A 17,550-nucleotide genomic window follows, 5' to 3' on the forward strand; every position below is an offset into this window, starting at 1 on the left:
TCCTCATCTCCTCTCTCCCCTCTCCCTCCTCCCCCTCCCTCTCACTCTTCTCCATCCCTCTCCCCTATTCCCTCATGCCTCCCTCTCCCCCCCTCCCCTCTCCCCTCCTCCTCCTCTCTCTCCCCCTCTTCTCTTCTCTCCCCTCCCCCTCTCCCTTCCTCGCCCCCTCCTCCTCCTCCCCTCACCTCTCCCTCTCCCCTCTCTCTCCCTTCCCTGCACTAAAACAAACCCCTCACTGTCGGAAGTGGAAGACACTCTTATCTCACGGAGCAGTCAAGCAGTGAAGCACGTTAGCAGCACAGACGGGAACACCAGACCAGGAAACCAGAACATGTTTTTGTCTGAGAGATTGTTCCTTTCCTCCTTTTGTAAGTCAGTGGGAATGATGAGTCGACAGTCAAGATAAGATGATCCTTTAGTTGATCCCCTAGGGGAAATTCAGGTGTCAGAGCAGCATATCATAAAATATAATAATAATAATAATAATATAATAAAGTACTATAAAAAGAATACATAAGTAATATAAATATAAAATAGTAATATAAAAAAGCACAAACACAAGAAAGACCATGTTATGAGTCTCTAGTTGCAAAGAATCAAGATAGAACCAAGATAGTCGTTGATGCGATCTCTAGTTCTCATGTCCCGAGTTGAGACAGTGATAACTCTGATGGCTGCCTGGTATAAAGGACCGCCCAGGGCAGTTTGTGGTGTGACGGGGGGGGGGGGGGGATGAGTTTTAGGCTGAACGTGCTCTTCATTCTGGGCCGCTCCCTCGTCGAGGGGGTGAGAGGGGTTCTCCAGGATGGCTTCTAGCTTTTTCCTCATCCTCCTCTCAGCCACCACCTCTAGGTTATCCAGCTCACCACCCACTACGGAGCTAGCCCTTCTTCACCAGCTTGGTCAGCTTGAGGAGTCCCTCGAGTTGATGTTGCCCCCCCCAGCAAAAAAGAGGACGCTGGCTACAACGACTGGTAGAACGATAGCAGCAGTGGGCTGCACACGTCGAACGACCTGAGCCTCCTCAGGAAGAACAGCCTACTCTGTCACTTCCTGTAGAGGGCCTCAGTGTTGTCCTACTCTGTCACTTCTGTAGAGGGCCTCAGTGTTGTCCTACTCTGTCCCTTCCTGTAGAGGGCCTCAGTGTTGTCCTACTCTGTCCTTCCTGTAGAGGGCCTCAGTGTTGTCCTACTCTGTCCCTTCTGTAGAGGGCCTCAGTGTTGTCCTACTCTGTCCCTTCCTGTAGAGGGCCTCAGTGTTGTCCTACTCTGTCCCTTCCTGTAGAGGGCCTCAGTGTTGTCCTACTCTGTCCCTTCCTGTAGAGGGCCTCAGTGTTGTCCTACTCTGTCCCTTCCTGTAGAGGGCCTCTGTCTTGTCCCTACTCTGTCCCTTCCTGTAGAGGGCCTCAGTGTTGTCCTACTCTGTCCCTTCCTGTAGAGGGCCTCAGTGTTGTCCTACTCTGTCCCTTCCTGTAGAGGCCTCAGTGTTGTCCTACTCTGTCCCTTCCTGTAGAGGGCCTCAGTGTTGTCCTACTCTGTCCCTTCCTGTAGAGGGCCTCAGTGTTGTCCTACTCTGTCCCTTCCTGTAGAGGGCCTCTGTCTTGTCCTACTCTGTCCCTTCCTGTAGAGGGCCTCAGTGTTGTCCTACTCTGTCCCTTCCTGTAGAGGGCCTCAGTGTTGTCCTACTCTGTCCCTTCCTGTAGAGGGCCTCAGTGTTGTCCGACCAGTCCAGATTTTTGTTCGTGTGAACTCCAAGAAACGTGTAGGACTCCACCATCTCTACCTCCTCCCCTCCAAGGATTATGGGAGAAGGGGGACCCTTCCTACCTCTCCGATAGTCCACCACCAGCTCCTTTGTCTTGCTGACGTTGAGTTGAAGCTCTCCACCAGAGCCCTGTATTCAGCCTCATCGTCATCCACAATGTAGCTGACGATGGAGGAGTCATCGGAGAACTTCTGCAGGTGGCACGTCCTTGTGTTGTAGCGGAAGTCGGAGGTGTAGAGGGTAAACAGAAATGGTGACAGCACGGTACCCTGTGGAGCGCCAGGTGTTGCTCACCAGCATCTCTGATTGGCTGCCCTGAAGTCTCACGTACTGAGGTCTGCTGGTGAGGTAGTCGGTGATCCAGGCCACCATTCCCCGGTCCAGCTGCATCCCAGTGAGCTTCTCCTCTAGCCACAGCGGCTGGATGGTGTTGAATGCGCTGGAGAAGTCGAAGAACATGATCCTCACTGTGCTGCGTGGTCTCTCCAGGTGTGTATAGGCCCTGTGGAGCATGTAGGTGATGGTCTCTCGGTGATGGTCTCTCCAGGTGTGTATAGGCCCTGTGGAGCATGTAGGTGATGGTCTCTCGGTGATGGTCTCTCCAGGTGTGTATAGGCCCTGTGGAGCATGTAGGTGATGGCCTCTCCAGGTGTGTGTAGGCCCTGTGGAGCATGTAGGTGATGGCCTCTCCAGGTGTGTGTAGGCCCTGTGGAGCATGTAGGTGATGGCCTCTCCAGGTGTGTGTAGGCCCTGTGGAGCATGTAGGTGAGGGCGTCCTCCACACCAATGTTTGCCTGGTAAGCAAACTGCAGGGGGTCCAGGGAGTCACTCACCAGGGGCTTGAGGTGCTGCAGGACCAGCCGCTCAAAGGTCTTCATGACGTGTGACGTCAGAGCGACCGGCCTGTAGTCATTGAGGGCACTTGGGCGCCCCTTTTTGGGCACCGGGACAATGCAGGAGGTTTTCCATAGCTGGGGCACCCTCTCCAGTCTCAGGAGAGGTTGAAAATGTGCTGGAATGGTGCGGCCAGTTGTCCAGCGCACGCCTTGAGCACCCTGGGGTTGGTGTTGTCAGGTCCTCTGGCTTTGTTCACGCTGATTTGAGAGCTGCCTTCGGACCTGGTCATTAGTGATGATCAGCGGGGGTGGGGTGGTGCGCCTGCCATCGCCGGTGGTGGTGGTGGGGGACACTGGTGCGGATGGGGTGGGTGGGGTTGTCAGGTCAAATCGGTTGAAATAGTCACATGACTTGTGGTTTTAAGCCACTAGATGGAGGAAAAGAACAATCTCTATGTACGTCTGTCTGTAGAGAAGATCAACGTGTCTGTATTTTTTTATTCATATTTCATCTTGTTCTTTACCTTTTATTCTTATATATTTTCTGTTGTCATTTCTATTACCCCTGAATTTATCCGACTCCTGAATTTCCCCAAAGGGATTAGTAAAGGAACATCTTATGGTCTTATTTTAATCCAAAGCCAAGTCAATGGTGTCAAGCTCCTTGTCTAGTGGACCGTGCGCACAAAGTAGATTTCCGTGAGCTTCAGTCAGCTTGTACAGACAGGAGCTTAACCCCGTTGACTTTCTGCACAAGTTTGTAGCCAACAATCCGGAGCTAGTGTGAGGAACTGCTGCCAATGGTTAGGACTGTCTGACTCTTATTACTAAACACGGCACGGACTCTGGTGCTGTGTGTTACTATGTTATGAACCATGTGTGCCATCATCACTATTATTACTGACTGATTGAATCCTGCCATCCCACTACTATTATTATTATCATCACTATTACTGATGCTATCATTACCTCTTCTGCCTGTATCTCCCCTCCCCGATGCTGCTATGAATTTCCCCAAGGGGATTAATAACACTCAACACTGAGACTTGAACAGCATGGATCGTGCAGAGAAAGGACTCTACCGATCAACATCATCGTTGGTTAGTAAGGGTTCCAAAAATCGGAACTATCCCTTTAATGTAAATTGGAATTATAATCAACGTTGTTGTGCCTATACAGGAGCACTCATTCAAGGGTACTACGACTATGCTTGCACCTCATGGTACCAAAGCACCTCAAAGGCGCTAAAAACAAGATTACAACATCTCAAAACAAACTGGTCAGACTACTGCTTGACCTGACTCCTAGAACCCACCTCACCCCTGCACACTTTGTCGTCTACTCTAAGCCATCCTAGGTAGTCAGAGTACAGCAACTTGCAATGGGCCTGGTCTACAAGATACACTACACCACCAAGGTACCCATGTACATGTCAAAATACTTCCCAAAGGTCAGTGAATACCACGACCACAACACCAGAGGGAGCTCCACAAATCATGTTAAACCCAGATTCGTCTCAAACAAGGGCCTAAACACGTTTTGCAATTATGCCACATCAATGTGGAACGCCCAGTGATGGGAATAACCGCGCTATAAGTAACAGCGTTACTAACGGCGTTCGTTTCTTCAGTAACGAGTAATCTAACGGATTACTCTTCCAATCTTAATAACGCTGTTACAGTTACTGCAAAAAAATGCGGCGCGTTACTATGAATGAACCTGTTTCTTTCATCAGACAGATCTCTGCGCTGAGAGGCATTTTCTGTCCTTCCTTGTTTAGTGGGCAGTGCACGAGACAAGCACAAACATGCTGACGATTGGCTGAGGTTGAGTAAAATGGCATGGTAAGCCAATCAGAGGTAGAGGTGGGCGGGTGCCTCCAGAGTCTGACACACAGCCACAACACGAGCGACTCAGTCAGCGTGAGACCCGCGGGTCCGTGTAGTGTACGTTTTGAGCCCAAATAATCCAAAACGAATCCAACGGAACAACACAAGCGAGCAGTCAGCGTGAGACCGCGGGTCCATGAGCGTTTTTTGTTCACTCTTGTTGTGTTGCAGCGCAGGGCAAGTAGTAGTGGCTCTACTGCTGACAGCCTTATCAACAGTGCTGCACTTCCTGGTTTAATAGCACAGTCTGGTGCGCAGATATATATATCTGTATGTCATGCATGTCTTAAATGTCATGATTAGATTAGTTTAGATGATTCGATTAGATTCTTATATCTGTATGTTGTGTATGTCATAAATGTCATGAATTGAAAATGGGGGGACCCTGATGTAAACAAGACGAAAGTCTTTCTCTGATCTGCATCCCCTTAACAATTGTGTGTATTGAGCCGTACTGTATTTTACCCATTCTGCAATCTGTTAATTAAAATGTTCAATCAATCAGTATATATTTGTTATTTATTTTTGGTATAGTGCTTAACAAGCATCATTTAATGTTGCCCAGTTGTGGCCTGTTGAGGGGCAATACATATCAAAAGTTCCAAAACATCTATTCTGTTTGTATTTGTATGATCCACTATATAAACATAGTAATTATAATATCTACATACATGGCATTTGATTGGAGGCTAGTCTCACTTTGTCCCACAGCAACATTAAAATAGTTTAGATTTGTGTATGTTGTTTATGTAGCAATAGTTACTTTCTGAAGTAACTAGTTACTTTTATAATTTGTAACTGAGTAAGTAATTTAGTTACTTTTTGGAAGAAGTAACTAGTAACTAGTTACTTTTTTAAAAGTAACTTGCCCAACACTGGGAACGCCCTACCCAAAGCTGTAAAGGAATGTGAATCACTACCCACTTTCAAAACAACTCTCAAAGAACACCTACGGGAGACTGCAATTCTAACTGGCCGTTGTAAATGTCCTAACCCAACCCCCTCCAATGTACAGTAAATTACCAAGTATGGCAACCCTAACCCAATAATACACGAGACCCTCTTCTTGGGACCAAGTAAGGTTTCGTCGATAATCCAATGTACAGTTACCCCCCCCCCCCCCCCGTCTACCCAACCACCTCCAATGTACAGTTTTTGCCCCCCCCCACCCCACCTACCGAACACCCCCTCCACACACCTACCAACCCCCCACCCCCCCCCCCCCACCCACCCCCCCCCCCCCCCCCCCCCCCCACCTGCCCAACCTCCTCCAATGTACAGTTTCTACGTCAAATGTATATACTCTCTTTTCTGGACTCTTTTTGTATCACAAACAGTACTGTATCTGTAAATCTGGTATGTCATAAATGTATAGATGTAGCAGTACTGTCTATCTGTATGTCATGTAGGTCATATATGTTATGATGAATTGAAAATGGGGGACCCTGATGTAAACAAGACGAAAGTCTTTCTCTGGTCTGCATCCCTTAACAATTGTGTGTATTGAGCCGTACTGTATTGTACCCATTCTGCAATCTGTTAATAAAACATTTTCAATCAATCAACCAAAGCCTTCTTATACCCTCCCCATTCAGATCCATCAGTGCTCCTCACTCGGAGACTCTCCTACCCGAATGTCGACGCTCGGCCACAGACTCTCTCCAGCCGGCGGCGCAGGTCTGGGTCCAGCTCCTCCAGCGTGTGGGCCTCTGGGCTGGGGGCCTCTGGGGGCCCCACATACAGCACATCCACTGCCGGGGTGGGGAAGTCCACCTGGACACAATTATTAATAACATCATCACTCTGACAAAACAATGGAGATATGAATGTAGATATATGAAAGCATGCCCCCCCCCCCATGCATGCAAGAGATGTCCATCTCCAGTGTTAAACATGCCAACCATAGAGCAGCCGTTTTCTGCGTAACTATATATATATATATATATATATATATATATATATATATAATGCTATATTATGAATTTATAACTATACTGTGTCTCAGATACAAGTAGCACTTCTTTCCATTTCTCTTCGGGTATTATTATTAATTCAAAGGTTGCTCAGAAGACATTATGAGGAATTGTAAAGATGATTACGAAGGAGAAACGTTACATCGTGAGTGTATTATAATCACAATCAGAACATATGTAAGGGATAATGTTTAGCTACGAGGTCATTGTCACAAAATAATCGACCGACACGGAGTTAAAATACCGAGGCGCCTCGCCGAGGTGTTTTAAACGTCAGTGAAGGTCAATTATTTTGCAACAATGACCGAGTATAGCTATACATTATCCCGCTTATTACATGGCTAACTTACTAACAATATACCTAATTAATTTTACATCGACAAGACGAGATCAAATGCAGACGCAGTTCTGTTCTGGCTCCGCTGTCATCATCGTCACACACACTCCGCTGTCAGTGCAGCCGGCAGGTGTGTCTGATTGGCTGCACTGATGCAGTGTGTCAGTGGGCTTGATTGCGAACAGCTGCGCACAGCGGTCATTATTGTTCCACAGAGGTCCGTTATCGAGTAATATCGGACCTCTGACGAGCGCTATTGACCAATCACAAGCAAGCATTTCGGCGAATGTGAAAACGCCATGTAATAAGATATGATATTCTGGTCAAATATCATTTGGAAATAATTCTTTAATCTAAAAAAAAAAAACAGATGATGCAAAATGTATATATTGGTTTAGTAAAAGTGATGGATCCTATCGTTATTCTGTATCACACACAAAAATATACACACACACACACACGTTAGTATCGGCAGTGATAATACCTTCCTCCTAAGCGTAGAGGCAGTAAAGAAGAGTCTGTCAGACAGTCACCTGCAGTACGATCCTCTCCGCCAGGTTCCTCCTCCGGCCCACGGAGCCAGAGGGCACAGCGGGCCCCTGGGGGGTCATCCACAGGCACAGCAGTCTGCTCCCTCTGGCCAGCACCCTGCCAGGGAAGAGGGGAAGGAAACTTGTATGGGCTACTATATTTACATACACCAGTAATGTATTTAACCCATCCTAACATCCTAACCTCACATAAAACATGTCCAATCTAAACTGTCAAGAAGCATTTCAGTCATGAGTAAAGTAAAGCACATTCTGGATAGAAAATAACTCATGATCTTGTGGAATTTAAAACGGCACAATTAATGTATAAAGCAAAAGGTTGTGTACTTCCAGGAAACATACAAGAACTGTTCTTGTAGGGGGGTTATAATCTGAGGGGAGAACTCAATTTAAAAGTTCTTAGTGTACGCACTACCAGGAGAAGACACTGCATCTCAATATGTGGAGTGAAACTGTGGAACAGTCGGAATGTGGTGCTAAAGCAAAGTCCAAATATGAGACAATTCAAACTGATTTATAAGGAAATGATGTTCACGAGGTACAGGGATGAGGAAGGGACTTGATATTCACGGGTGTTTACATTTATTTTATTACATTTTTATTTTCTTTCTTTCATGTTTTACATATAGTTTTTTTTTGTTTTGTTTTGAAATGTTTTAAATTAGTACACTCATTTGAGTAGTGGAAAAGGGGTAGGATTAAATAAGTGTATACTTCTTCCTACTCCTTTTCGAAAATTGAGTTATGTTTTGCTTTTGTTTAGTTATTTATTTAGTTTGAGTTATGTTTTGATTTTGTTTAGTCATTTATTTTGTTTGTATTAATTTACATGTTCGAAATAAAGATTTCAAATCAAAATCAAATAACTATTTAGGAGCAGTGGTCGTCTCTAGTCCAGCGCCCAGGCACCTAATACCAGGGTAATAGCAGGAGTTTGTACCTAGAATGCATGTATTGTATGGTGTGGGAGAAAACCGGAGTACCAGGAGAGGCCTCCCACCGGGGTTCAGACCGAGGACCTTCTTGCTGTGAGGCAGCAGTGAAAACCACTACGCCACACAACCTGGGTCAACTCAGGCCAACATGTAACCTGATGCACTCACTGTTAATATGCTGAGTAAGACAATATTAAACGTGAATTTACTCCAACTTTGTTACACACTCACTTGCGTACCATGCAGACACACAATTAATAAAATGGACAAAGATCACACAATGGCAATGCACATGCAAGGATGCACATATATTACACACACACACACACACACAGCCTGGAACCTCCTCAAGGACCCCTGGTGGTCCTCAGACCCTACGTTGAGAACCACTGTACTCCGTACTCTAACCCCGTTTTGAACGCACACAGCAGTCCAACCAGGATAAAAAGTAAGCCCTCTCTCTTACCGTCTGTAGTCAAAGAGAAACGTGGAGACGTGGCCCAGGGGTTCAGGGCCCTCTCTCTTACCGTCTGTAGTCAAAGAGAGACGTGGAGACGTGGCCCAGGGGCTCAGGGCCCTCTCTCTTACCGTCTGTAGTCAAAGAGAGGCACTGAGACGTGGCCCAGGGGCTCAGGGCCCTCTCTCTTACCGTCTGTAGTCAAAGAGAGGCACTGAGACGTGGCCCAGGGGTTCAGGGCCCTCTCTCTTACCGTCTGTAGTCAAAGAGAGGCATGGAGACGTGGCCCAGGGGCTCAGGGCCCTCTCTCTTACCGTCTGTAGTCAAAGAGAGACATGGAGACGTGGCCCAGGGGTTCAGGGCCCTCTCTCTTACCGTCTGTAGTCAAAGAGAGGCATGGAGACGTGGCCCAGGGGTTCAGGGCCCTCTCTCTTACCGTCTGTAGTCAAAGAGAGACATGGAGACGTGGCCCAGGGGTTCAGGGCCCTCTCTCTTACCGTCTGTAGTCAAAGAGAGACGTGGAGACGTGGCCCAGGGGTTCAGGGCCCTCTCTCTTACCGTCTGTAGTCAAAGAGAGGCACTGAGACGTGGCCCAGGGGTTCAGGGCCCTCTCTCTTACCGTCTGTAGTCAAAGAGAAACGTGGAGACGTGGCCCAGGGGCTCAGGGCCCTCTCTCTTACCGTCTGTAGTCAAAGAGAGACATGGAGACGTGGCCCAGGGGTTCAGGGCCCTCTCTCTTACCGTCTGTAGTCAAAGAGAGACATGGAGACGTGGCCCAGGGGCTCAGGGCCCTCTCTCTTACCGTCTGTAGTCAAAGAGAGGCACTGAGACGTGGCCCAGGGGTTCAGGGCCCTCTCTCTTACCGTCTGTAGTCAAAGAGAGACATGGAGACGTGGCCCAGGGGCTCAGGGCCCTCTCTCTTACCGTCTGTAGTCAAAGAGAGGCACTGAGACGTGGCCCAGGGGTTCAGGGCCCTCTCTCTTACCGTCTGTAGTCAAAGAGAGACGTGGAGACATGGCCCAGGGGCTCAGGGCCCTCTCTCTTACCGTCTGTAGTCAAAGAGAGGCACTGAGACGTGGCCCAGGGGTTCAGGGCCCTCTCTCTTACCGTCTGTAGTCAAAGAGAGACGTGGAGACATGGCCCAGGGGCTCAGGGCCCTCTCTCTTACCGTCTGTAGTCAAAGAGAGGCACTGAGACGTGGCCCAGGGGCTCAGGGCCCTCTCTCTTACCGTCTGTAGTCAAAGAGAGGCATGGAGACGTGGCCCAGGGGCTCAGGGCCCTCTCTCTTACCGTCTGTAGTCAAAGAGAGACATGGAGACGTGGCCCAGGGGTTCAGGGCCCTCTCTCTTACCGTCTGTAGTCAAAGAGAGACGTGGAGACGTGGCCCAGGGGCTCAGGGCCCTCTCTCTTACCGTCTGTAGTCAAAGAGAGGCATGGAGACGTGGCCCAGGGGTTCAGGGCCCTCTCTCTTACCGTCTGTAGTCAAAGAGAGACGTGGAGACGTGGCCCAGGGGCTCAGGGCCCTCTCTCTTACCGTCTGTAGTCAAAGAGAGGCACTGAGACGTGGCCCAGGGGCTCAGGGCCCTCTCTCTTACCGTCTGTAGTCAAAGAGAGACGTGGAGACGTGGCCCAGGGGCTCAGGGCCCTCTCTCTTACCGTCTGTAGTCAAAGAGAGGCATGGAGACGTGGCCCAGGGGCTCAGGGCCCTCTCTCTTACCGTCTGTAGTCAAAGAGAGACGTGGAGACGTGGCCCAGGGGTTCAGGGCCCTCTCTCTTACCGTCTGTAGTCAAAGAGAGACATGGAGACGTGGCCCAGGGGTTCAGGGCCCTCTCTCTTACCGTCTGTAGTCAAAGAGAGACATGGAGACGTGGCCCAGGGGTTCAGGGCCCTCTCTCTTACCGTCTGTAGTCAAAGAGAGGCATGGAGACGTGGCCCAGGGGTTCAGGGCCCTCTCTCTTACCGTCTGTAGTCAAAGAGAGGCATGGAGACGTGGCCCAGGGGTTCAGGGCCCTTGCGCTGCTTGTTGGAGTCCGGGGAGCCGCTGGCGTTCTGGTTGAGCACCGCGAACAGAGACAGACTCAACACCGCCTCCAGCGGGAGCACGGCCACCGCCATGGGGAAGTTGATTCTGGTAGGAGGGATGGTAGGAGGGATGGAGGGATGGAGAGAGAGATGGGGGGGGGGTGGGGTGGAGGGTGAGATACAAATACATAAAAAGGGTTTCAACACATTTAAGGAGATGAGGAGAAGAGGAGCAGAGTCAGATAGGAGAGGAGAGGAGAGGAAAGGGAATGAGGAGAGGAAAGGGAATGAGAGGAGCAGCATAGCCAGAGAGGAGAGGAAAGGGGATAAGGAGCAGAGAGGAGCAGAGAGGAGAGGAGAAGAGGAGCAGAGCCAGAGAGGAGGAGAAGATAAGAGAAGAGAGGGAAGGAGAGGAGAAGAGGAGCAGAGCCAGAGAGGAGAGGAGAAGATAAAAGAGAGGGAAGGAGAGGAGAAGAGGAGCAGAGACAGAGAGAGGAAAGAAGGAGAAGATGCGCAGAGCCAGAGAGGAGAAGAGGAGCAGAGAGGAGAGAAGAGGAGAGGGGAGGAGGAGAGGAGCAGAGCCAGAGAGGAGCAGAGGAGAGGAGAGTGAAGGAGGAGAGGAGCAGAGAGGAGAGGAGCAGAGAGGAGCAGAGAGGAGAGGAGAGTGAAAGAGGAGAGGAGAGTGAAGGAGGAGAGGAGAGGAGCAGAGAGGAGAGGAGCAGAGAGAAGCAGAGAGGAGAGGAGCAGAGAGGAGCAGAGAGGAGAGGAGAGTGAAAGAGGAGAGGAGAGTGAAGGAGGAGAGGAGAGGAGCAGAGAGGAGAGGAGCAGAGAGAAGCAGAGAGGAGAGGAGAGGAGAGGAAAGGAGAGAGGAGAGGAGAGTGAAGGAGGAGAGGAGAGGAGCAGAGAGGAGCAGAGAGGAGAGGAGCAGAGAGGAGAGGAGAGGAGAGGAGAGTGAAGGAGGAGAGGAGAGGAGCAGAGATGAGCAGAGAGGAGCAGAGAGGAGAGGAGAGGAGAGGAGAGGAGAGTGAAGGAGGAGAGGAGAGGAGAGGAGCAGAGAGGAGAGTGAAGGAGAGGAGAGGAGCAGAGAGGAGAGTGAAGGAGAGGAGAGGATCAGAGAGGAGCAGAGAGGAGAGGAGCAGAGAGGAGAGTGAAGGAGGAGAGGAGAGGAGCAGAGAGGAGAGGAGAGGAGCAGAGAGGAGAGGAGAGGAGCAGAGAGGAGAGTGAAGGAGGAGAGGAGAGGAGCAGAGAGGAGAGTGAAGGAGAGGAGAGGAGCAGAGAGGAGAGTGAAGGAGAGGAGAGGAGCAGAGAGGAGAGGAGCAGAGAGGAGAGTGAAGGAGGAGAGGAGCAGAGAGGAGAGGAGCAGAGAGGAGCAGAGAGGAGAGGAGCAGAGAGGAGCAGAGAGGAGAGGAGCAGAGAGGAGCAGAGAGGAGAGGAGAGGAGCAGAGAGGAGAGGAGAGGAGCAGAGCAGAGAGGAGAGGAGCAGAGAGGAGAGGAGAGGAGAGAGGAGCAGAGAGGAGAGGAGAGAGAGGAGCAGAGAGGAGAGGAGAGGAGAGGAGAGAGGAGCAGAGAGGAGAGGAGAGAGAGGAGCAGAGAGGAGAGGAGAGAGGAGAGGAGAGGAGAGAGGAGAGGAGCAGAGAGGAGCAGAGCAGAGAGGAGAGGAGAGGAGCAGAGAGGAGAGGAGCAGAGAGGAGCAGAGAGGAGAAGGTCACTCACAGTTCATCCCATTTGATGTGGTAGAAGAAGTTCTTGTAGGTGCCCACTTTCTTGGACTGAACCGGTTTGAACAGGTTCTTGCCATTGTGGGTGAGGGAACACATCAGGAAGTACTTCTCATAGCTGAAACAAAACAACACAATATATATATAGATATGTAAAACTCCAAAAAATTACTAAAATGTTGCCTTTGTCGAGATGGTATTTATATGTATATATGTGTTTATCTATTAAGGTTAGGTTAGTAGAACATTGTCCATTCATTGTACATATCTGACATACGTTTGTTTTTGTAACCACACATGGGACAGAAAGAGAGAGAAAAAGTGAACGCCAGTGACACATTTTCTTGGAGAGAGAGAGAGTTCACCCGCTGCTCAGCGCCATCTGTGTGTTTTTGGCCGTGGCATGTTTAGTCACGCCATATTCATTGAGCTGGCAACGACACTGGGACTGTAGATGGCACGCTAACACGCTAAGACACCAACCACAACAAAGCCAAGCACCCAAGACCTCAATTAGGGAGGGTTGTAAGCCACACTATATTCTTGGGAGTACACGTAAGATGATAAGTTTGGGGCTGAGAAATATTTGCCGTGCCCCTTCCTGGCCCAGTGTTATGATGAGCTAAATATGTTTGGAAGTTGTCGATATGGCTGCAGCAATGTTCCCTTCCCGGTTATAAAAATAGATGTTGGCCGAGGTCCCACTGGCTGACGGGCCTGAGAGAAATAGCCTGGTATTAACCAGTTCCTCTCTCTTTATGAAGGCCTCGCTGGCCAAGCAGTTGGCCGAATGACCCTGGCTTCCATGGACTGCATTTACTGCCCTGCTGTGGAAGACTGTCATTTCAACCAGCCTCCCTGCCACCAAGGAAGGCAGGGGCCGAAAATACAAAATTACCACAATGAACTCTTCTACATGAGTCAATAACCATAAATAGATTAAATACAAGTTCTGCTTCTGACTGAAGCCTGCTGAAATCAGGAGGGTAACTTGCAGTTTTTAAATGGAGGATACAAATATAAACATGCCAAACATGAGGGAAACAGATACGACTTAATAAAGATGTGTCCTTCAGTTATTGGTGTAAAGTTGTGGAATTCTCTCCATAGAGAGCTTAACATATTGGACGCCATACCCGAGTATAGTCGGGTTAACTCGCCGACGCTTGAGCGCCAATCACGAGTATAGTCGGGTTTTAATCGTTATTTCGTTTATTAGCGATATCCATTCATTTTCATCCATCCAGCCTGACGTTATCATTGGGAATGGGTCTGAGCTCGCAAAAGGGCAAATACCGCCGCCTATCGTCTCCCGGATGGTATTGCACATCATTGGATTGGATTGGCTGGGACTGTGCATCAAAAAAAAAGTCCGGTCCAGGTTTTCCTTCTCGGGCATGCAGTATCGTTATCACATTGACTGGGGACACTGAGCAGCGTGGATTATGTGTTTTGGATATATAACGTTGGATCAATAAACGCGATGAATATTTGGAATGCCGATCAGGAATTGGATTAATGACAACGTGTTTTGTGTATTCCACTAAAGGGCTATTATCGCGTCTTTCTCTGGAATTACTAGAAATCTTCAAAACTATACTCGTATTCAAAACGGTATAAAACGGAAGTGTACAGATGAAAAAACAATCCGTAATTTAAGATATATTTTAAGCATTCGCAAATCTCCCCGTCCTCCCATTGATTAAAGCGGTGGCCATCTAGACCTAATTTAGTCATATAGCTCCGGCGCTGAATGTGTTAAGGGATGTAATAGTGTTTGTCAATTCAAAAAGAATTATACAAAACAAATATTTAGTCAGTATGAAAGTCAAATGTGATCTGAATAGTGAGATATTTTTTTTTCTCTCTTTTCTTCTTTATTATTATTATAAAAAAAATCTTGTTTAATCTGTGGATTGTTTGTTTCTTTGTATATGGTATAAGTTATTATTTTGTGTAAATTAGGTTGTACGCCGACCATCAAGTAATACTTAATTAGTTTAGGAATAGGGGGCAGGTAACTAAGAATTATTCTTCTTCCTGCTCCTTTTGCCCATGGTAAGGTATTTATGATTTTGTATGAAAACTCTATGATTGTATTGCTTCCATGTGGCAAATAAAACTCTGAATCTGAAACAGATACGACTTAATTAGTTATATAAAAAAAAGAGAACGGCAGGGTGGAACTGGACACCAGAGAGGTGTAAGGAGATGAACAACAGAGGGGCTGCTTGTTGGGAGTCGGGAGTCGCAAACACAACTTCTCCCTCACTCTGGATACTTCTGGATTCTTCACAACTATCCACAGGTGTAGGAGCCTCTGAGGCATAGAGCCTGTTCTAAAGTCCCAATAAACTGACAGTTATATTACATACAGTTAGGCCATCCTTGAGACCATCAACTCCAACGTTGAGCTGAATGGCGCGGCTTGTGGCGCTCAAAGCACCAAAGAAATACTTTACTACATCATTTCTGGAAACTGAAAGAGTGCCGTTCGGCTCCATTGTATCGGAGTGACAGCAGATATCTCCAAAACTAAGCAAATCACACCGAAGCGATCTGGATGGATAGATAACACACCAGGGCCCTCATTCATCAATGTGTGCGTAGAACATGTTCTATTTCCACACGTAAGCACGGAATGTAGAACCAGTGTACGCACAGGGAAGTCGGGATTCATCACACGTGCGTACGCAGGCTCTATGCTCATCCGTGTTGATGAATACCACTTTGTTCTACCGTCAATGCTCGTGCATGATTATCCATATATGGTCATGAAAATGAGGAAACACCCCCCATGGGATGTGAAATAATGGACTGACCAGAGCGGAACTCTGAGAAACTCCACGAAGATTGTTCACTGCTGTCGAACCAAGAAGACACTATCGCGTATTATGGGATAAATAAAAGGCGGACTTGTAAACGGTGATGTCAGATATCAACGGCTCCCTAAGACCATTGCAGCAATTCTGCCTGGACAGCTCAAAATACTAATAAAGACCGTTCGTTGACCACTGTTTGGCGTTGGTTGTGTGTCATTATAACCGTGCTGTAATGAATGCCTTTATTAGTTGTGTTCGATTGGCTATATGATTTTTAGAGGCATCTATTTTGTTGTCGGCTAATAAAGACTGCGCTGGAATATGACTGCCTTTTCCCGTGTTGTTTGATTAATACCCAGGGATTAAAGTTCTCCTCAATTTGATTCCAAATCGCGATGGATCTCCCGTCAATTTTCTACCTGCTGCATATGATTTCTAGAGGCATACTACAATCTATTTTGATGTCAGTATTGGGTAGCCTATATAAACAATAATACGAGAGCATATACAAGAACAATGAATCTCACTGCATGTATGATGTAGCACTGCCTTTCAATACATGAACTTGAATTCCATCATGTTTGTGTGCAGGACTCACAAGGCTGTAGTCACAATGGGTGGTACCGCCCGGTACAGTAATAATAACAGTCCACAGAATATCACGATCCATGCCATAGCCTATGTTCTATTAGGACATGATCTGTGACGACAAATGTTCTAGAATGTTTGATTAAGATATCATACTCTGACAGCATGCCTATGATCAACAAAAACGCGAACTTGAATCCCATCATATACATAGTCTGTCCACTATCTGGTGTCATTGCAATGCGTTTTCTATTCTTTCTTATACAGTAAAAAGGGGGAAGAACACTATATTCATATGACTTGTATTCTGCTTACAGCTTCGAAATTCCACTTGTTTCGTTTAACGTAAAGCCTTTTAAATATAATCAAAACGTTCCCGTGTTCCTGCGGTCTGCGCAAAATAATAACGAGTTGAGCTTTATGATTTATGATGAATTGAAAATGGGGGACCCTGATGTAAACAAGACGAAAGTCTTTCTCTGGTCTGCATCCTCAATTAACAATTGTATGTACTGAGCTGTACTGTACTGTACCCATTCTGCAATCTGTTAATAAACTTTTCAATCAATCAATCAAGCTACGCGGAGCGCAGTCAGTCAGTAGCCTACACCCCGTATATTCCGATAACGCTATATAAACCATGCTGCATTCATTCTGAGAGAAAGATCTATTATTCCAAATGCTATTTATAGGGTTTTGACCATAATTACACTACTGTTGCTATTTTACAATTAACTATAATGAACTACGGTTCGTACAGAACATGCCAGTGTTATTATGCACAGAAGCTCATTTCCTTGTTGTAATAATATATTCTACCACTGGGCGCCAGGTACGCATGGTCTGACCTGTGCGTAGACGTAAGCACGGAGTCAAGTTCAAGTTGAAAATGATGAATCCCACTCTTTGCTTAGAAATGATCGTACGCACAGGGTAAGCACAGATCTGTGCGTAGAACACGTTGATGAATGAGGGCCCTGGTGAGGTAAGGGGGGAAATATGTTTACATTTCTTATTTTGGGTGAACTGCCCCTTTAAGACAGGGCTGATTGACCAAGTCTGAAGAGCAAGCCAGGCGTACATCTGCAGAGACAGACTGTGCTCTAATTACTGAGAAACTTCCCCACAGATGTGCCTTCCACAAAAACTCCATACCCACCTTAAAATGTCCTGCCCTGTCGTGTATAAGCTGCCCTGAAGAAAGTGAATTGGTGTGTGTGTGTGTGTGTGTGTGTGTGTGTGTGTGTGTGTGTGTGTGTGTGTGTGTGTGTGTGTGTGTGTGTGTGTGTGTGTGTGTGTGTGTGTGTGTGTGTGTGTGTGTGTGTGTGTGTGTGTGTGAGAGAGAGAGTGTGGGCGTGGCTCTAACGATACTGAACAAGTGGGTGAACGCAGGAGCAAAAGAATGGATACAAGTACAAGTTTTAATAATCCTAGAGCAAAGAAGTGACTGCAGGGAGATGACTTGGCTCCTGCATGAAGGAGAGGAGCTGAGATACAAGACACCTAGAAGTGATTCATTAAAACCAGGAATGGTGTCAAACTCTCAAAATCTCATTCAATAGTTTGTTTCGTATTTCAGAAATGTGATTTTCCTCGTTTGTGAAAGCGAGAGGTCCGTCACAGTGGATCACAGTGGATCACAGCAACAGCTGACAGA

General features: G+C 47.5%; 1 protein-coding gene across 1 annotated transcript in view; it reads right to left on the bottom strand.

Moving 5' to 3' along the window:
- pik3c2a (phosphatidylinositol-4-phosphate 3-kinase, catalytic subunit type 2 alpha) overlaps positions 1–17,550 on the bottom strand; it is a 227,092-nt gene that overhangs the window by 79,600 nt on the left and 129,942 nt on the right. The window contains 4 exon segments of the mRNA XM_084315562.1: positions 6,120–6,262; positions 7,333–7,447; positions 10,704–10,871; positions 12,479–12,601. Of these exon segments, the coding sequence (XP_084171688.1) occupies positions 6,120–6,262; positions 7,333–7,447; positions 10,704–10,871; positions 12,479–12,601 (549 nt within the window).

Source organism: Notolepis coatsorum (genome assembly GCF_963971535.1).
Source record: "Notolepis coatsorum genome assembly, chromosome: 6".
Lineage (NCBI taxonomy): Eukaryota > Metazoa > Chordata > Actinopteri > Aulopiformes > Paralepididae > Notolepis > Notolepis coatsorum.